A 20,535-nucleotide genomic window follows, 5' to 3' on the forward strand; every position below is an offset into this window, starting at 1 on the left:
TTGAATTTTACACAAATGTAATACTTTCTCATGATGAGAATGTAAAAAGCAATGACAGAATGTGGGATCGGAAATTTAGAATGTTTGGCAAAATAATCATTATAGTCACCGAGAATTAGAAAAAGATATACATGGGGATATAGATATTGTTATGATCATAAATTGAAATTATTTACAGAAAAATGAAGAAATATAAAGTGTCTTTATAGATAACAATTTTTATGCTCGTTGCATAAAATTTATATAATAATATTTGGACTTTCAAACTTTTGCTAGAAATTATTTATGCTAACTTTTCTTATAATTAACATTTTTCCATATAATATAAACATGTGGATCTACCTATTCTGCTCTAAATTTATTAAATAAGTTGCATTATTCTATCATTTTCCCTTTAATTCTTACAAGTATGACACATATTAATTACAAGAACGTTGTAGTAATGAAAGCTTAAAACGATTAGAATAATGATTAACACAATTATTAAATAATTTCTCAAGTTGACTTGATGAAAAGATATAAACTTGATTATATTACAAGATGAAGAAAATCTCGACAATTATTCATTCTGAATGAATATCAATTTCACTTCGCGTTAAAGCAATTTTATCTATAAGCGTACGTATTTATAGAAAACGTCAGTATTATAACTGATGTATACAGCTGATGGAAGTCATGATTATAGATTATATATCTAATCATAATGATTATTTTATTTCGTCCCAAAATTTCTTATGATTGGCAACATTGCATAGAGAGGCTCACGTATAAAAGGTACGCTTAATTTCTACGTACAATTTTAATATATAGAAAAATCATAATATTTTATACCTACCGATTATTCATTATACGTATAACTTTCTTAGCTTCCAATAATTTCAAAATTTATTAAATCTGTCATTTCTGGCTTTTTAAGTTAGACGCTTAATCATTAAAATTACAAAATGAGGAGTATCAATAATGAACTTTCAAGGATTTATTAATCACTTACGATTACATTGATCTTTTTTTAATGAAGCATCACAGTTGCATCTGAATACGAAAATATGATATTACCTTACTCATTGAATCACAATGTTTCTCTATTATTTATGTTTCATTAGTAATAATAACCATTTTATCATAATAACAATATCGATAACCATCTCAAGTCTGACTGAAAAATGTACTTTCTCATTTTTTTATGACAATAATAATATTTTTTTTTTATCAGAGGGATCGAATATAAATTTTTAAATTAGAAAAAAACATTTCCAATATTTAAGAAGCAACAAAATCACAAAGATGTCTGCTCGGTTTGTAGTTGCATTATTTATGTTAAATTTTGTAAAAACTTTTTCGTCAAACAACGATCCTTTGGTGAAAATACCACAAGGACTTCTTAAAGGAACTCATTTAGAAACAAGAAATGGCAGAAAAATTTCAGTTTTTCTGGGAATTCCCTACGCAAAGCCTCCGATTGGAAAATTAAGGTATACATTATGCACGCCTATATAAGGTTTAACTTTTTTGAGGCAGACACTAAAGGTGAAACTTCATATTTTATTCTCAAGTTTTAACAATTTTAAAAAGCGTTTTGAATTCTTGATATCGCCTTGTTTATTCTTCGGCAATGTGTACTATATTAAAATAAATTAATATTCAAAAGGTTCAGGAGCCCGGTACCAGCTGAAAAATGGAAAGGACTGCGTTTAGCTCACACTGAGGGCAATATGTGTCCTCAATTAAAAAGTAAAAATTTGCTAGGTGATGAAAATTGCTTGTATTTAAACATATACACACCAATTCTAGAATTTAATTCAACTTTGGTGAGAATGACCATTATTTTGAATCTACTTCCAATTTTTTTAATAAAGTTTTTTCTTTAATACCTGTTATTTAAAAAAAATTAATTTTCCTTTGTAAATAAATAAATAGAATGAATTTTTTGGAAGTAAAATTCGGAAACATAAACTCCCAATCGTAAGTTCATTATTTATTTTAATGATATTTTGTTATCTTGAATCTGTGTACAGATCAACTCAAAAAAAAATTTGTTACCAGTAATGGTATGGATACATGGAGGAGGTTTCAAAACAGGAAGTGGAAGTTTTACTGTCTATGGACCAAGTTATATTTTGGATAAAGATGTTATTCTCGTCTCCATTAATTATCGATTAGGAGTTCTTGGTTTTTTTACCACAGGTGATTTATTAGTGCCAGGAAATATGGGATTGAAAGATCAAGTACTTGCTCTTAAATGGGTTCAAGAAAACATCCATTTTTTTGGTGGTGATCCAGATAAAGTTACCATTTTTGGGCAAAGTTCAGCTGGAGCTTGTGTAAATCTTCACACTATCTCAGATGCATCTAAGGGTAATGTGATTCAAGTTAGAAAACAAATTATTTTTTATTTTTTAGGCTTTCGATAATTCCACTTGAAACCCTTAAACTTTTAGTCTGCGGTCTATGCCCGTTCGTCTAATTTGGGTCCTATTATTTTTGCTCTTATGCTTTCGACCTACTTTAATCAATTTTTCTAATTCAATATTAATCTTAGATAACAAATTTGTTAATTTTTATAGGATTATTTCACCAATATATTATCCAAAGTGGTACTGCATTTTCTGGATGGACATATCGAAAGAGAAGTCAATTTAAACCTCACATAAATCGGCTTGCTGATTATGTGGGATGCTCGGCAATGAATTCTACAATTCTTGTCGATTGTTTACGAGAAAAAAGTGTGTTTATATTAATTAAAGCAATTTTTGAAGACCCATTTGATTATTTCAAGATAGTTTGGATACCAACAGATGAGATAGAAACAGAAGATGCTTTTTTGACAGACAGTCCAGAAAATTTAATTAAAAATAATAAAATGAAGGATTGTCCTGCCATGAGTGGCACGGTTATTGATGATGGATTGTCCACTACACTTAGTATTTCAATTTTTTATTTTAGTTTGATATCATATTTCAATGCATTACCTATTTAATGAACATAAATCTTCCCTCTGTCAGATTTTTATAAAAAGAAGAGTGATTATAAAACAATTGAAAAGGGTCTGGATGAATATATTAATTCTACTTCTGCATTTTATTTGGTACCTCCAAATGTACATAAATTTAGAAAAGTAATTATAGATTATTACTTTAATGAAAGTGTTCTTTCGAGTAAAGATGAGGCATGTATATTTATAATATTTTAGCAAAGATATTTGATGCTTTCCACGATATTGTATAATATGCTTGAATTTATCCTAATGATTTATAAATTTCTTTGCTCTTTAACAGCTTTTAAAAGGTTTCACAAAATTTGTAAGCGAGAGTCGATTTATATACCCAGAATTCATTTTAGTGGAGAAAATGTTAAAAATTATAAGAAATCCTTTCTATGTATATTCATTTGGTTATAGTGGTAATGAAAGTTTGATTTCTCTGCAAGAAGGATTGAAAGAAAATATTGGTGTTACCCATTCTGAAGAACTTCTGTATCTTTTTCCCTTTGTGAATAAAACCAATAAGGTAGATCAACAAATGATCAATCTAATGATTGATTTATGGACATCGTTTGCAATAAATGGGTAAATATTGCAGAATATATAAAGAAGCTTTCACCATTCTTACTTTTTAAATTATACGATCAAGTAATTTATAATATTTTCATTTCTCTTGCAGCAAACCCTCTTCCAATTCTTTGGAAACTCCTTATCTCTGGGAACCTTATTCGTCGGACAAGAGTTTTCTCGAAATCGGAGACATAGCTAACAATAATAATTCATCAGTAACTTTGAAGAGAAATTATTTTGCTGATCGACTAAAATTTTGGAAAAAAAATTTCCCCATGCAATAACAACCATCTATTATTGCTTCTTCCTTTCGTGAAATGTTGAATGTTATAAAATAAAGTAGATATTGAGATAAAGCGATGTATACTTATTTCTTCATAAACAATAAGTTTCACATTTTCTTTCTTTAAAATTAATAATACAATACAACATTTTTGAGAAGAGGAAGCTGAAATTTTACAATTATGCTCAATCAGTTATAACATTTATGTAAAAGATAAATCATAACTTTATCAATATTTATTTTTACTAACTTTACTCGTTTAATGAAAAAATCATTAATCATTACGACCTGAATGAATCTAGTGTGAAAAATACGGATATCTTCTGTGTGGTAAAATCTGGTCATTGAAAGATTCTCATGCTTTTAGATATCCCTCGCCCCTTTTCACGCCACATTATTGTCAAAGACCTCGCAGGACCGCCGTGAAGGAAGAAAAAGAAGGACGGAAACAGGTCATGTAACAAACCGAAAAACAGGGTTCGCAGATTCAGAAATCATCCTATATTTTAACCAGCGAAAAGTCACATTTGTTATGTTCAAAAATGGACTATAAAAAAACGTAGACAGCGTTTTTATTAATAAATTCCTGCAACAGTAAACTCAAGCAATGCAATCTTGTGTCTAAACAATATCGGAACAATATCGGAAATCAAATTGGAATATGATAGCTTTAAAGAATAAAAGAAGATTAATATAGGATAAGAATTAAAAAATAAATATTCACAATAAAATACAAAAAAGGCTAGATTGTAAAATAATGTGTTGGAAAAAATGGAATACGAATATTAACAAATGATCATACGAGGTGACTAGATTTCGACAGTTTTCCTGGTTTTTGTTCTTTTTAATTTTCCTTGAATGTTGATTGCTACCTTCTTCAATGTTATTTGTCAAACAGCCACTTAATTATTCAGATGATGCATTGGATTCAAAATTAATGAATAGAGGATCATCTAATCTGCCGCAATTGCTGATTACCTCAACCCAGAAATGTCTTCTTATATCATCCTCAATCTCCAACAACTGACAAGGAATAAACTATAATTCAATTCTTCATATCAATACCTCAATAAATCTAAACCTAATTCCCCTGCTCATCATCTCCTTACCAAATCCAATCTCAATTTGCACACTCCAAAATCCTATTTCCACACCCTGAAATCCCAACACCTCACCATCGTTATCTCGAATCTCAAAGGCGTGTTCTCCAGAGTCATCAGCAAGTGCTAATTAGAACGCGGAGTCTAAATAGGCAAGGGTCTTTGGTACTGGTTACGTGGGTGGAGGGAAAGACTTAGGCGGAGCCACTGGTGGTACCACCTTCTGCAGGAGAAGAACCTAAAGAACCAATAACAACACCACCAAGAATCATGTTCTCAATGGTACCAGGTCTTTTCTTCTCAAATACCCTTGTAAGAAGGCGGGGCCTTTCCTTTCCCTCGATTTCAGCCTCTCAACGGGCTCCCGGCTCCTCCGGTCACGCAGATCTGGAGCCTCAAGACCACTCTTGGGGACTTAGTTCGAGTCGAGACCCCGAACCTAGAACAGGTCCGCTCCTGCGTGTTCCAAAAATTCTTGTCTGTCGTGTTCCGTGACCGTCGATCATCGGCTCTCAGTATCCACCTATTCGTGACTGCAAAACAATTTGTGTTCTTCTTTGTTCACTGAGTTGGAAGTAAAGCAAAATCTGTTCAGTGTTCCGGACTTTTGCCTCTGATTTCAAATACTTCGCAAAAAGGAGTGAGTGCTTCTCTGGCACTTACGGAAGTTTTAGATGGCTGTTAGCACACTCAACATGGCACCGTACTTCACTGGATATCCTTTTCAAGGTAAGATATTTGATAATGATAATTATTTTAATTAAGAATGTTTTAATAATTTCCAATTCTTCGAATTTTTTCAATCTCTTCAAAATTCTTTCCCAAACGAATTATTCATTTTTGCGTCAAAGATTGCTTTATTCACATTTTCTTCTATAATATATCGTTCTTTATTTTTATTGGTATCAATTTATGTTCAGCCTTACTTTATTCAATCTTAAATTGTTCAAATTATTCGATCTTCTTCTGAAATATTTTTCTCAAATATCGTTGCTCTCCTGATATTTAGGATCAAAACTTTTTTTAATGTTCCTCTTTAAGATGCTGTACTTAAAATTTTTGTTACCATTAATCTTCTTTAAACTATTCGAAAATTGATTCTTTGGTACAAACTCTCTCTTCAGTCCTTAATTTTTATTCTGCGACCCTACCTTTAAATTCATTTTTCCAAATCAAAATATACTTCTTTCAAGTTCTGTTTCGACGCTGAAACGAAAAATTGTTTATGCCTCGGTGAACCAATTCTTTAATTGATTCAATGCAACATTTTGGAAATTTCCATGAAATTTGGCTGTATACTTCGCTTTTATTCATCGCCTTGATTCTTCAGTCAATTTTATCAGTTTCATTCTTAATTTAATATTTCGTTTTTAGGTATATATTTGATATCATCCTTTAATATTTCTTCTTCAGAAGAATATTAAATTTGTAGGCGTAAATATTCATTTGTATGTAATAAAAAAATAAGTTAGATTCATTATAATTAAAACAGCTATAGAAAGTTTAGATCAATAAGATAACTAATATTATTTAGGTCATTAGTGGTTTATAAGTCAAACAATTGTGTGAATGAGAAAGAATTTGAATCCGTAATGAAGACAATTATGCAAGAATCTTCTTAAAATTTTCAACAACATTTTCTCAATAACTTTGAATTCTCATATTTTTACAAATGTTCTTGGAAGGAGACTTTGGGCAGGTTTACAGTCCCTGTTAATGGTTTTACGATGCTTTTCGACCAAACTATCCGACGGATCTCATGATTTAGTAACAGCACCTTGAAAACATAAATCATTTTCTAGGTGACTTTAATTGTGTTTAAATGAAAAGCCTATTATTACACAATCCTGAATATCCTTCTGGCCAAAATATCGTTTCCATTCATAATATTATGTATTTTTTCGTCACATAATACTTGCGTGAAATTCAAACAAGAATAATGGTACATATGTTACATACATACCGTAAAAGTGCTGAGGATATAAATTATTTACAGTACATTTTTTTTTTAACTTTTCTGAGCTTTTAATTTATTTCATTTCGACTTGCATCCGACGGAATTCTTTTATTGCAATATTTACTTTTTCTCCTGATTTTTCACAAGTTCAAATCACTTTTTTTGAAACATATTAATTTCTTTTTAAAAACATTGTTTTTTTACTCTTGAATAGAATTAAAGTTTTGTTAGAAACAAAGTTGAGTCCACATAACATTTGTGTCCATGGAGTCCTTATTATTATTAAAATGGTCGAAACTATCAACAAAAGTCTTAAAATTGAATTTGTGTAGAAATTTCGAAACAATCGTCGTTATTTACTTTGAATCCACCTTAACTTTCAAAACATACGTTTCTTAATCTTAGTCAGAATTAGAATTACGAACAAAGGTAAACAAAATAAATGCAAATTTATCAAAATGACAAGCAGAAAATAATCAAAAGGCTAGAGAGCTGATAGTATTAATCATATTATTTTTTAAGGAAAACATAATTAGAGTCAACATTTTCTGAACACAATTTATTAACCTTCGTCTATACGGCATGGCGATTACATTTCTTCTGCAAAGTAGAAAAACTTTTTAAAAACATTAATTTCTAGAAATTTATGAAAGAAAATCTTGTATTAATTATACGTTTCAATTCTTAAGGAAATACACAAAGCATAGTTTATATGTGTGCTTATTACAATAAATAATGTACACATTCATAAATATGAATTCAAATTAAGCGGATAATTTTCTTTTTTTTAAATTTTGTTTATTACTTATTTCCTGCAAGTTAAAATTAAATTTTTTTAAATATATTAATTTGGTTAAAAAAAATTCTAACGTTCTGTAGGATCGAAATCTTCAAAGAATATGCAAGTATTAATTCATATTCAGGATCATTTTCTCAAAGATCTTCATTCAAAATAAAAAAGAATTTTGTTTTATTCGTTTACGAATATAAGTCATCTCCCTATCCAAAAATAAAGCAAAAAAGTTCCCTAGTTTTTAATTTGCTTTAATTACCCAAAAATCCTGATTGATTGATTTCGCGTTCCCATAAAGCCTAAAAAAGTGATTAATCGACCCGACTAGATTTCTCTCTCATTCTTTTATCTCCTCGGAATTTTTCCAATGGGGCGGAAAATGTCTAACAATAGAGAATAGGGAAAAACTCGTGCGTTTGAGGACATTTGAGATTGAAACGACCCAATTTGACTTCTGAGGTTCGGATAGGTGAGGTGTTAGGTGTTGAACACTGAACAGGTCTTCCGCACTTTGGAAGTAGTGCGGTGGGACCTTTAATCTTTTCGGCATTCTTTAATGGAATCTGAGGGGACGTTCTCGAGAGATGCACAGGTAGGTAATATAATAGGTATAGTATAGGGGCAAGCCTCGATGGTGGGCGTTAGAGACGAGTGAAAGAGACAGAGAGAACTTCGGACGTGGGTCTGAAACCTAATGTCTGATATCGGATCGGCCGCGGGCGACGGCGCGTTGATTGAAGCCCTCGCAACTCGGTACTCACACCGCACTCTAAGTACATGTATCCACTCTTTGATATGTACTCCCACAACTACGATATTCATTTTTCACTTTTTTATTCAGTTTCCTTCATTTTTTATTCATTTTTTCACCATTTCGATTCTAGATTCATGTCATCATTTGCAGGCTGTTCCTAATGCCAAAAGTAGTTTAGAAAAAACTGATCTAGGGTTCGTCTTTCTGATAAATCTACTAATGTTTAGTCTAAGTTTAATCCCTAGATGTTAGTAAACGTCGGCATCAGGAATCTTGAATAAAAAGCAGTCTAAAAAAGGTTATATTGAATAAAAATATTGACCCTTTCTTTCCCTGCAATTTCTGAAAAGAAGACCACCCTGCAAGTATGAGTAAAGGTGCATAAGGCAGGGAAATAATTCGGACCATGAATTATTGATAGGGGCAATTGATTTCGAACGATCAGGTTAATACCCATGATTGGCGGAGCGATGTGACGCGATAGGTACAGGAGATTCTGTTTTGAATGCGGTGAACGTTCGCCGGTCATTATAGGGATTACCCTCAAGGCGCAGGGCTGACAAGAAGGTTTGGTTAAAAAATTGTAAAGTGACGAAATAGAAATTTTATAAGTTAGCGCTGCAAAAGTAGGGATCGATTAAGTCGGTTTGCACGCTCGTTGCCAATCTTCATGCTTGACGCGTTATTGCATCGCCCCTGTTACCGTCGAAGGTTTCGATAAATGAATTACACCGCCTTAATTATATTTATATTATAGATATTTCCATGATAATTCTATATCTTCTGAAGAATATATTTTCGATTTAGCGAAAGTTAATATCCTGTGTGTCATCACTGCTTAATTACTAACGTGCAATGTATTCACAGTAATTAAAGCCAATCGTGTTTTGCAATTAAGCCATATGGTACCTTTTCTATTTTTCGGAAGAAGTTCAGATGATTCGATTTATAATCTCTTGATTTTTTTTCTCAAGATCTCGAACAATATAATCAGTCCCCGACATTGTAATTCGTGAACAGAAAATGTAGTTAGGATTACAGATAAGCATCATGCAATTCTATCTGAAAAAATTCAAAAACACTCATTTCTGGAACAATAGACCAAAAAGTTGGCGTTCGTGAGAAACCCGCAAACTGTCAAGTGGAAGTTGTGGAGTTTGGAAGTGGGCGTTGGAGTATGTTGGGTCCTTTGGGGATTTTTGAGAGGGATTTTGGGTGGTGAAGAAAAATCTTTGGGGTCGATCGAAAATATGTGGATATGCCGCCTATAGGTTACTTATACTCTCTTCGGAGGAGCAGAGGCTATCTCACTTTGGGTCCAGTGCGCGCGCACCAAGTGTGCGGCAAGCGGCGCCTTTTGATCTTGCCTGTAATCCCGTCGGGCCCCGCGGCCTAACTGACGTCATTCCCGAGGTGTCCGCCATCTATATGAGTATTTGCGTCCGTTTCTGTATACATACAAGTAATCCTTATGCGCCAACGAGTACACCTCCTCTGCCTATTGATGGACTCGTTTATGTGTGTATATTTATGTATGACTTCAAGAAGTGCAGGCTAATGCCAAATGAATGAAAAGTATATATCTTCGCATCAATCGAGGATTATCAATTTTTCAAAAAAGTTCTAGTACATCGTATTTTAAGCAAATAAAGAATTCGCACGACCTTCGCGTGTGCAGAAACCATAATAGAGTTTTTGTTCTTTTCCCTGAAATCGTTCAAGATTTCCGTTCCGATTATTGGTTCGAGTCTAAACGAAGAAGAAAAGGCCTTGGAAAAAGGAACAAATCAGATAAGGACTATTCTTTTCAGTTTAATTTCCTATTTTGTTGAAAGAGATGGTAATCTTAATCGATTCGATAAGGTAGGCAAAGTTTCTGAAACAATTGAAGTTTATCGTTTCCGGCCACCGACGTAAAGTCAAGTACTTTTATTTTCTTTCTCACCTTTTATTTTTTGGAGTACTTTTAAATTTAAAATACGGTAAAATAAAGAAATCCTAATAGAAATGTGTCATAGCATTTGAAAGTTACAGGCATGTAATTACAGAATGACGTGTGTTGCCATTTATCAGAGTGTGAGACTAATCGACTCCGATTGATCGATTATCTTCGATATATACTCGATTGATATCCGACACTCAGCCGACATTCTTCCGTCTTTAATAGCCTGTTAACATTTCTCTCTATTATTAAAACGTGTGAGAATCACTGATCAATACATCAGCGATAAAAAAATCTTTACAGGTAATTAGCATTTTTTCATTGAGTATTCTGATGGAATTGCCATTTGTAAGAAGTTATCAAGGAAAAAAAGATAATGAAGCTTATGTAAGATTCAGTCTTCAATAATGTAGTATTTATTCTATCTTTTAAACAGTGTCTATTGAGGAGTAGTTATCATTCACATAGATCTATAATTTCTTTATCAACAATGATCAAATCTATCATTAATCTATTATTTCTAAATTCTGGAACACCTATAACGATAACAAATATTCTAGATGATCAAATACCATGATTGACTATCAAAAATTCCATTAATACCAATAATGTCTTAATACCGACAGCATTTATAATGCATATCATCTGAAAACATATAATACTTTCATAAATACCATTTCATGTAATAGAAAAACTTCATTTTTAATGATACTTAGATCCATTTTTGACAATGTGATAACAGTTTATGATTTTGATTGCATTTCTGTTTACTTAAGAGTTTTTTGATTTGTTTTATTTTTTCTTTTTTTTCAATTGTCGTCTGCTAATATAAAAATCTCTAATTTCCTTTATTTTTGCGTTGAAATTGCCTTTTCTGTTCCGTTTCTGAATCTGAAAGTTGTTTTGCCTCTAAAGCTTCAAGGATCTTGAGAATAAGAGTCGCTAGACTTTCATGTATGGAAGAACCAAGTCCTGAAGAAGTGCAGAAGAAGCAGGTTTACTGCTGGCAGCAAAACCACGGCCGTAACTTCTGTCGGATGGACGAAAGGTCCGTCTGTCTGTTTGTCCGTGGCCGCATTATAATATCGTGCGAAGCTATGGGGTTGTCGGCCCTGCACGCGAGCCGCATCTCATTTGCTTCTTTGCCTCGTGGCCCAGCGCATAATATTTGTTTGACTTCGTAATTATAATTAAGTTAATTAAGAGGGGCCTAATTACCCGTAATTAGGTGTGCGTTTGAGCGGCACCTTGCGTGTCCTTCTCTGTTTTGTCCCGCGTAGTTTTGCCTTTTACGACCTATGTGCCTTTACCTTATTTCGCGAAAATCATCCTCTCGGCGCGAGAAAGCAATGAGAGAGGCACGTCATTATGAATTATGCGCGAGTTATTTTTAATACCCGTGATATTAATTAATTCCTTTGGTCGGTTTGATTTACTTGGAAGACGAGAGATTTCATTAAAATTCAATTTTTGTTTTTTTTTGTTGCAGGACAAGGAAGAGTGAATCAACTCGGTGGAGTATTCATAAATGGACGACCACTTCCGAATCACATTCGACTAAAAATCGTCGAAATGGCAGCCGCTGGTGTGAGGCCATGCGTCATTTCTAGACAACTTCGAGTTTCTCATGGTTGCGTTTCAAAAATTTTGAATCGTTACCAAGAAACTGGCTCAATTAGACCCGGAGTCATTGGAGGTAGCAAACCTCGAGTAGCTACACCGGAAGTTGAGTCTAAAATCGAAGATATGAAGAGACAAAATCCAGGAATGTTCAGCTGGGAAATACGGGAAAAATTGATAAAGGTCAGTTGATATGTGAAGCTTGACGAGGATAGTCTTTGTTATTCCTTAATTTTTTCGGGCTTTGGGATTAATATTTCCAAGAATGATCATTTTACAATTTAAATTTAAAAAAATTGTTATCCAAATAATACTAACGAGTCCGAAATGGTATTGCTAGCAGGACGGCGTTTGTGACAAGACATCGGCACCTTCGGTCTCCAGCATTTCGAGGCTACTCCGTGGTCCAACAAATCAACTCAAACCCGGTGATGATCCTCGCAGAAATCATTCAATTGATGGTATTCTCGGTAAGTTCCTATTTTTTCACCTCTTTTCTTTCAATAAATATGATTCGCGCAATCTACTATTAAAATTGAAACTCAGTATTTTACGATTTCCATCAATATTCATTTGACATAATGACATGCTATGAATTAGTAATTAAATAATTATATTCAATTTACTTTATACCAACAAATTTTCCTTGATGATACACATTTCGTTATATTTTTATCGAGCAGAAAATCGCGTTATGAGGTCGTTTGGAAACATGTACGCCCGGCTTGAATTTCTTAGTCCTTCGTACGATCGAGAGTTAAGCGTAATTATAGTTCGCCCGAAATTAACTTAATTAATTTAAGGTGAGCGATAATTTTCATGTATGATACCTACATATACTGCAACCCTCTGAAAGTTATTCATACTGAGCGTGATTTTGTGATAATGAAAGATAAATCCAATAGAGTTAATTTATATGGAATCTAAAAAATTCCATACATTATATGTACGAACTTCCTGTCAGTATCGAGTAATTTTTCAAATACTTTCGAAGAGGGATCACAAAAATATAGATCCCGTCGGCACTCCCAAAGGAATTCGCTTGTTGTTTTTTTTAACGCCACGAAAAGAACACCGCGAGAAATATTAGGCGTCCTGCGGCGCGTAGATGTGTCGAGTTTATTATCTTGTCTGGTAGATTCGGTCTTGATTAGATTAGTGGGACTGCAAAAAGAAAAGGATTAAATTCACTTTGATTTTACACACACACAAAAAACACTTAGAATTGATCAGATCATAATTGTGGTTCTGGTCGTTGAGAATTTGAATGGATCGAAGTGTTATTTTCCTTCAAAGAAATGTAGCTGGAAGGTCGTTTCCCGGCTCTCGCTTGAGTGGTTTACGTAACAAATCGCTGGGATCATAAAGAAATCGAGTACTTAATTTTCAAAGCAAGCTAAACTATAGTCATATAGCCACTGTTCAGGAAACCGCGGAAGGAGGGGGTGGGACAGCAGAATTACGGGCATTCCTATCTAATTCGGGGTGTCGTAAGCGTCGGTAAATTTCTACGAAAGAATCGTCCAGGACAGGTCCTAGAGAAACTATAGCAGGTAGAGATGAGGCCGTTGAAGAAGGGCACGAAACGACTGAGAAAGCTGATAGACTGCGGTGGGAGAAATATAGAACGCGCGGAAGAGGGGTGGAGAAGTAGGAGGAAATCGCTGCGTGTGGTCCATAAGGAAGAAAGGTGCTTCTTTGGTTCATCATAACCTTATTTTGTGAAAAAATCATCAACTGAAATATAGAAGGTTCACTGTTATCAAAACGAATTCTATAGTTCAGTTTTCTCAAATCTTTAAAAGAAAAGATTTTACGGAGTTGAGGACCAATTATAACCAAAAGAAAATTGAATGTTGATGAAGCAGGTGATGCATTGATTTAAGGACTGCGGTTAGGTTAATGAAGCGAAGAATCGTTGGTAGAGTTTGCGGTTCAAAGGATTGAGATGCGCGACCTCCCTCCCCTTAGGGCCGCGGGAAGTTTATTATTCCTGGACGGTAGCTTACAGATGAAGGGGCGGTAAAGATGCGGCTCAAGGGACGGAGTGTTTGCTGGTCTACTGGTGCTGAAGGGTCGCAGAAAGCGTCGTAAGGTCTCGAGAAATCGTTAGGTATGCTTTGCGAAGCGTCGCAAGGATTTACGACCTCGGGCAGTCTTTAATCTTACCAGCAGACCGCCAACTCGAGGCTTTTGATTTGCGCTCATTCCGGGTAGTCTTAGACCTAACCTGCTATTGATTTAGGTGCACATTTTAGTTCAGTTCTTCCTATGCAACAATTGGCAGTTTAGTGATCAAGAAAGATATGTAAGATTTTTTATCGGATTTTGTATTGAGATATAATAGACAATAGAATGTAGTATCATAATGTTGAACACCATATTCGATATCAGCTGTATCAAGTGATCCACAAGAAGTTTAAGGCTAGACAGTATTTGTTACGATTTATATCATCTATCCCTCTCTTGACGTTGTTATTCCTTTGTTTTTCTTCAAGCCTAAATATTAAGGGACTAGGACTATCGATCCCATCTTCCTTATCCAACTATCCTTCTATCCCTTAAAAAAGGTCTATCAGCTTCGCTTTCGAAACTGATGTCATCACCTTCCAAAATCTTAGGCAGTTTTCATCCCCCGGGTGAGATTTCTAGAGTTGACAGGTCACAAGTGAATTCGTTAACGACGATGTTCAGGCCTGAAGAAGTATTTATATTTGAATTATCGCGTGGCTCGTTCGGTTCCGTTCCGCATCGTCCTTCGTTTTAGCCTCGGGAAGGATGGGACATGTCAAAGAACTTAATTCTTGTGGCGGCCCTAATTTCTCCGGTGTTTTAGTTTAGTATAGGTTAGGCTGGCATGGCTGTAATCAGGAGGGATTTAATGGTAGGTTGCCTGGCCTGGCGTGTGAACTGTGGGCGTACACCACTCGCTTCCTATCTTCAGTATCTGACGTCTAGCACGTGCTGGACTGAAACACTTATGTCGATACGCACTCGCCATTACAACCAGTACAACCAGAAACTCCCTTCATTGTAACCACTCCCTTTCAGAAGGGAAAATTATCTTCGTAGAAATTCTGTATCGGAAATTCCAATTCGTTCATTTAGATATAGAATTTGAAGACTTCTCTTCATTGTCTAATAATTTGGTATGGTGTTTTTGTTGAAGGTGGTAGTAGTGGTGATGATTCCGATACTGAAAGTGAGCCTGGAATCGCTCTTAAGAGAAAGCAACGCAGAAGCAGAACAACATTCACAGGGGAACAGCTTGAGCAGCTCGAAGCTGCTTTTCACCGAACCCAATATCCAGATGTATATACGAGAGAAGAACTTGCTCAAAAGTAAGTATTAAACAAAAATAGATTTCGTTTAAGGAATATTTTTCACAAGGAACTCCTATTAAGTTTGTTTGGTTATTTATTCCAGGACTAAGTTAACAGAAGCGAGAGTTCAGGTCTGGTTTAGCAACCGAAGAGCAAGATTGCGCAAGCAGATCAACAGTCAGCAAATAAATGCTTTCAATACCATGAGCCTCCAGAGTTTCCAGACCCAGCATTATGGTAGCAGTGCCGAAAGCTACCAAGGCTATGGCCAAACGTCTGTCGCTGCTGCAGCAGCCACCCCTACTTATCCTCAACATTACAATTATAGTGATAACTACTACACGACCCAGCAACAATGGCCCAGATCGACTGCTGATAACTACGGGTAAGTTTCAAATTTGAATAAAATTTCAAATTCATTATATTCCTATTCGTTTCCTGTTTGACTTTTGAACGCCCGCTCATTTCCCGCCTTTCTTTTAATTGGTGGGACTGTTTTGTATAATGGCGTCATCTAGCGCGGGGATATTTAAAATTTAAAAGCCCAAGATGGTAGATTAGCAAATTTCTATGGGTTTTTTCTTTTTTGCTTCGGTTTTAAGAAATGTGACTGGTGCACGTGTGGCGGAAATCGAACTAAGGACCCCCCATAGAGAGGACGAGGCGTGCATCAGGCGGGTCGCTTTAAAACGTAAAATCGCGCGATCTGCGACGTTTCTTGTAGCAAGATGAGACACCAGGGCGCTGGAAACAATTAATTCAGCCATTGTGGAGTAATAACAGGTTGAGGTCGGCAAGGGGCCTCGACTGCAGCATCCCAAGTGAGCAGATTCAGTCAAGTTGGGTACAGTGTGATCGCTTGTGGTTGGGCCCCTCGCCAGTGTGGTCCGCAATTATGTTGCTGGCTTCATAATAAAACGCTACCGGCTAATAATCCACTCGAGTCCGGGTCTACCCGCTATTCCAGTACAGGTCAACTAACAATAACTTAAAGGCCGTGTCAAAGATCTCGATTGAACAAGATTCTTTTTCAAAGATACGCCTATTTTTAACTATCGAATTGTTTGTTTCATTGTAGTATTATTTCATTATTTATTATCTTAGCTTTGGGTTCTGATAACGCCATTGTCGATGATAAAGTTTTATCGAGCTAAATGGGTTTAATAATTTGTTGGGTAAGAAATCACTTGTAGAATCTGTTTTATGGAATGGACTGTACCGTTCAATCGAATACACCTGCTGAGAAACACCTACCAATTGGAATTACGTATTTTGCCCTATCACGTTCTTGCCACTGAGGTGTACTTACTACTCAACACACGCACACCTTAACTTCTGTTTCGATGATTCAATTCCCAACAATCAAACCTAATAGTCCCCCGAGGAGAAAATTAATTCTTCTATTATTAGCAAACAATTTCCTTTACATCATCTGGAATTATTTCTCCAATCTTTTCACCTGAATACTTTACAAAATTATTTTTACATAGCGAAGGAATTCGAATTGCCATTGCAAGTCGTGTGTGTTTAAAACATTCAAATAAATAAAAGGGAACAAAGTGTAAGGGCCTTTGACCACCTTGCTGTGCCGAAATCGTCAAAGTGCCGCTGACTATTGGATATCGGCTTGCAACAAAAACTCTTTAATTATATAGACCGAAATGTCCCTTACTAAAAATGGTTGGCACTTTGAAAAGTGTATTTTCTTATTCTACACTCACTTTCTTCCCAGAGAAAAATAAATCTATAAACCTCTCAAATGCAAATGGTTAAAAATGGCAAAAGAAAATAGGTGAAAAATGTTATCATCCCAATATTATTAAGACTCAAATAAAAATAAATAATGCATTTCCATTTATTGTATTTTAACTTTGCAATGAAAATTATGTTAATATCTGTGATGTTTGAACTTTCATGTATGTTAGAATGCCTTTCCTTTATTATTGAAAATGTTTCAATTTGCTATCTGGCAGTAAAAGCTAAAAGTGAAGATGAGAGGCATACTTGGAAGTAGGCACTATAGGCTCTAAGAAAATTATTATACCAGAAGGGTTACGAGCGAGGAGGAGATTTTGCGATCGTTTTATGTAGTTTGTAAAAACTCACAAGCTTGCCGCCTTTTAATTTGGACCCTGACCATTTCTGTTTCAGACTCTTCAACGCCTCCCACTACGGTGGCAGTAACCTGGCCTCGAATTTGGCCTCCAGCAACCTGAATTTAGGAAGCCTGGGAGGCAGTGTTAGTCCGACGACAGCTACCAACATGAGCACATGTATGATTCAGGGTGCCTCTTCGGGGGTTCCCACTTCCGGAATGGGACACCATCACGTGACTCCCCACAGTCCAAGTGAAGCCAAAAGTGGATATCCCTATTTGGGAGGTATAGACTCTCAAGTTTGTGGCAGGGTTCATTGAAAATTTTGTCTGAAGTGAAACCACGTTGATTTCTTTATGGGGCTCTACAAATAGTCGCTTTTTTACCCTTATTATACTCAGCATTTTCCCTAGTCACCTTTCGTAGAACCATTCGAATTTCGTTCAAATTATAAGTTTCTTTTGTGAGATAAACCATGTTTTAAAGTAGCCCCTTATTAAAATCAAGTAGGATATTTTGTAAATAGTTATACATTGTTTTTAATTATCCCATGTCGAAAAATCCTTATGTAAAAAGGCTAAAAGCGACGGATCTCATTGGTTTTGAACTTTAGAATTGTTAATACAATTCTGATCAAAATTCGGAAAAAGTTTCCTCTACTTTTGTACAAAGATTTTTTAAGCTTAGACCCAGTGAAAATAATTTTAAGTATTTATATCGCTGCATCGCCTGATAGATTAGATTGCTGGCTGCAAGAAAACTAGAAGAGTCTTTCGGAAATTGTAATTCCAATGCTAAATAATACATTGGGTGAAAAATTGGAAGTTTTTTAATCTATTTCCAAGCGTGGCCTTGATGTTCAACTTTCTTACGAGCCTTAAAACGCCTTAAATAGAATTAATGCTTTAACTCATGTTTAGAAAACAATCACCCTTCGAGATTATTCTCGAGCCTTTTCAAATAAGACTGTACATATTCAATGAATATTAAGCAAACATTTCATTTTTACGACTTTCTTCTGTATTATTAACTTCACAGCTGATATCCGCGGCTATTTTTTTACTAATTTGACTATATTTAATCGGCCAGTTGTATTGTAAATATAGAAAGTAATTTTATATTCGGTGCATGCAATGTTTAGCGAATTTACATAGTTATATTATGATCTGTATGATTGAATGTTACGCAATAAAAACACTTTCGTAAATTTTGCTTGTTTTGAATCGACAGTATACACTATATAGCCTCTTTCCCATTTTTCTTCGACAAGATTTAAGACACTTTTCTTTTTTATTTTTTACTCATTTACTTGCAATATTATATCGAATTTGATTTTAAAAAGAACATAGAAACAATGATGAACGCTTTTAATAACACTTAAAAAGCAATTAAAAAATATATATTTTCATATAAGTTACGCTGCAGATCATGGCATATCGGGACGACTACTTAGATACATTCGCTTTCAGCTATTTCAAAGAAACTTTTAATCGTCTAAAAAATTATATTCATTTTTGAACAAAGTTTGACACTCAATTTTACGTTAGAGAAATTCCTAATTATCAGTCTCTAAAACAAGAATTAAAGAGTTCTATTCCTAATTTTTTTAAATCGTCGTAAAATATTTAAAAATATATTTGGATTGATTAACTTAAAATGACAAAAGTTCTATGATAAAATAATGCTTTGCATCCCAGAGATGGGCTTGAAGATGAGACAAATTTTGTCCAAATTCAAACAAACTTTTCTCAAACTGAGAAAAATCGGACAGAATATCCGTTGAACTATTTAAGATGTAATTTTTGTCGCTTCAACAAAACGTTTTGTTAGTTTAACATAATGTTTTGCTATTCTGATAGGAAATTATTAAACTTTAAGCTAAGAAAAAAATATGTTGTTCAAATCACTTTTCTCAGTGTTTCAGCTTAAATTTTTTGGCAGGAAATTCACTAAACTTCTCCAGACTAATAAAAAATTAAACTAATTTCAAATAAAATTTGTCTCAATTTAAGACTTAAATCCAGACAAAAACTTCTAGGCCCGTGAGCAAAGTTTTACGGTTCCTTTTATTCAAATTTGATTTTCTTCCCGAAGTCGGACACTTGATTGTCTTCCTAAAATCAATCAGATAAAATAGTATTTTTAAAACCCTTTAAAATAATTTAAATTCTTTAACATCCTTCAAATACTGTGTATAAAATATTAAAAATTTTATTGAAATATTATCAAATCTCTTGAAATCCTATAAAGTTACATTGAATCTGAGGATATTCCTTGAAGTTCTTTTAATTTTTTTAAAACATTCTTGAAATCCTTTGAAATATTTCCAATTTTTTTAAATATTTTAAAAGCCCTCCGAAACTATTTATTGCTCTTAAAACTATTTATTCTTTGGAATCTTTTAAAATATCCTGAAACCATTGAAATTTTTCAAAATCTTTTCAAATTTTCAAAATCTTCGGAAATTTCTTAAAATGATGCAAAATTTCCTCAAATCTTTGGAATACTTGAATTACCTCTATATTGGTGAATAAATTCTTTAAAATTTCATGAAAATCTTATAAAGTCCGTTAAAATCCCATGAAGTTACATAAAATCTGAGGATATTGCTTCAAAGTTCCTTCAGATATCTCTTACCCCATCATATTAAAATCTCTTAAAACCCCATGAATTAATCCAATGAATAAATCCCTTAAGTTACATGAAATCCGTTATTTCTGACATTCTTTGATTTCACTGAAGAGTCCTCAGAATATATATTCTTATAACATCCTCTTAAATCTTCCGAAATTCTTCAAAATCACATGAAGTTGTTTGAAATCCCTTTAAATACAGTGAAACTCTTCTATGGCGGCGATTATGGGACTGACGGTAGGTGGGAACTAACTCTATATAGCCCGCTCCGCTTTTTTTGTGCACGCCTACGTGCTCGCCTGATTGACCGCTTCAATTCTCGGAAGAGCTATAGAAGGGAGAGCTATTGAAGGGTTTCACTGTAATTAAAATCCGTGACATTTCTTAAATACTTCAAAATCTTTTAAATTCTTTTGACATTTTTTAAAGCTTTTGAAAATTTCTTGAAATCCTTTAAAATTCTTTAAAATCTTAAAAAATAAT

At 34.1% G+C, this 20,535-nt stretch overlaps 2 protein-coding genes across 3 annotated transcripts; both read left to right on the top strand.

The window, feature by feature from the left end:
• Window positions 1-1,284: 1,284 nt before the first annotated feature.
• On the top strand, window positions 1,285-2,651 carry LOC117175437 (esterase SG1-like). The gene is made up of 4 exons (XM_033365145.1): window positions 1,285-1,472; window positions 1,649-1,808; window positions 2,016-2,369; window positions 2,565-2,651. The coding sequence occupies exons 1-4, from the start codon at window positions 1,285-1,287 to the stop codon at window positions 2,649-2,651; spliced, it is 789 nt and encodes a 262-aa protein (XP_033221036.1).
• Window positions 2,652-5,324: 2,673 nt separating this feature from the next.
• On the top strand, window positions 5,325-18,625 carry LOC117174873 (protein gooseberry-like). Of its 2 annotated transcripts, none has more exons than XM_033364282.1 (6): window positions 5,325-5,662; window positions 11,869-12,182; window positions 12,343-12,469; window positions 15,169-15,340; window positions 15,426-15,707; window positions 17,474-18,625. In XM_033364282.1, the coding sequence occupies exons 1-6, from the start codon at window positions 5,608-5,610 to the stop codon at window positions 17,736-17,738; spliced, it is 1,215 nt and encodes a 404-aa protein (XP_033220173.1). In that variant the 5' UTR covers window positions 5,325-5,607; the 3' UTR covers window positions 17,739-18,625. The 2 variants fall into 2 exon arrangements, with proteins under 2 accessions (XP_033220173.1, XP_033220172.1); XM_033364281.1 differs by having other exon boundaries at window positions 5,326-5,662; window positions 12,340-12,469; window positions 17,474-18,620.
• The last annotated feature ends 1,910 nt before the right edge of the window (window positions 18,626-20,535 follow it).

This window comes from Belonocnema kinseyi, chromosome 6 (genome assembly GCF_010883055.1).
Source record: "Belonocnema kinseyi isolate 2016_QV_RU_SX_M_011 chromosome 6, B_treatae_v1, whole genome shotgun sequence".
Lineage (NCBI taxonomy): Eukaryota > Metazoa > Arthropoda > Insecta > Hymenoptera > Cynipidae > Belonocnema > Belonocnema kinseyi.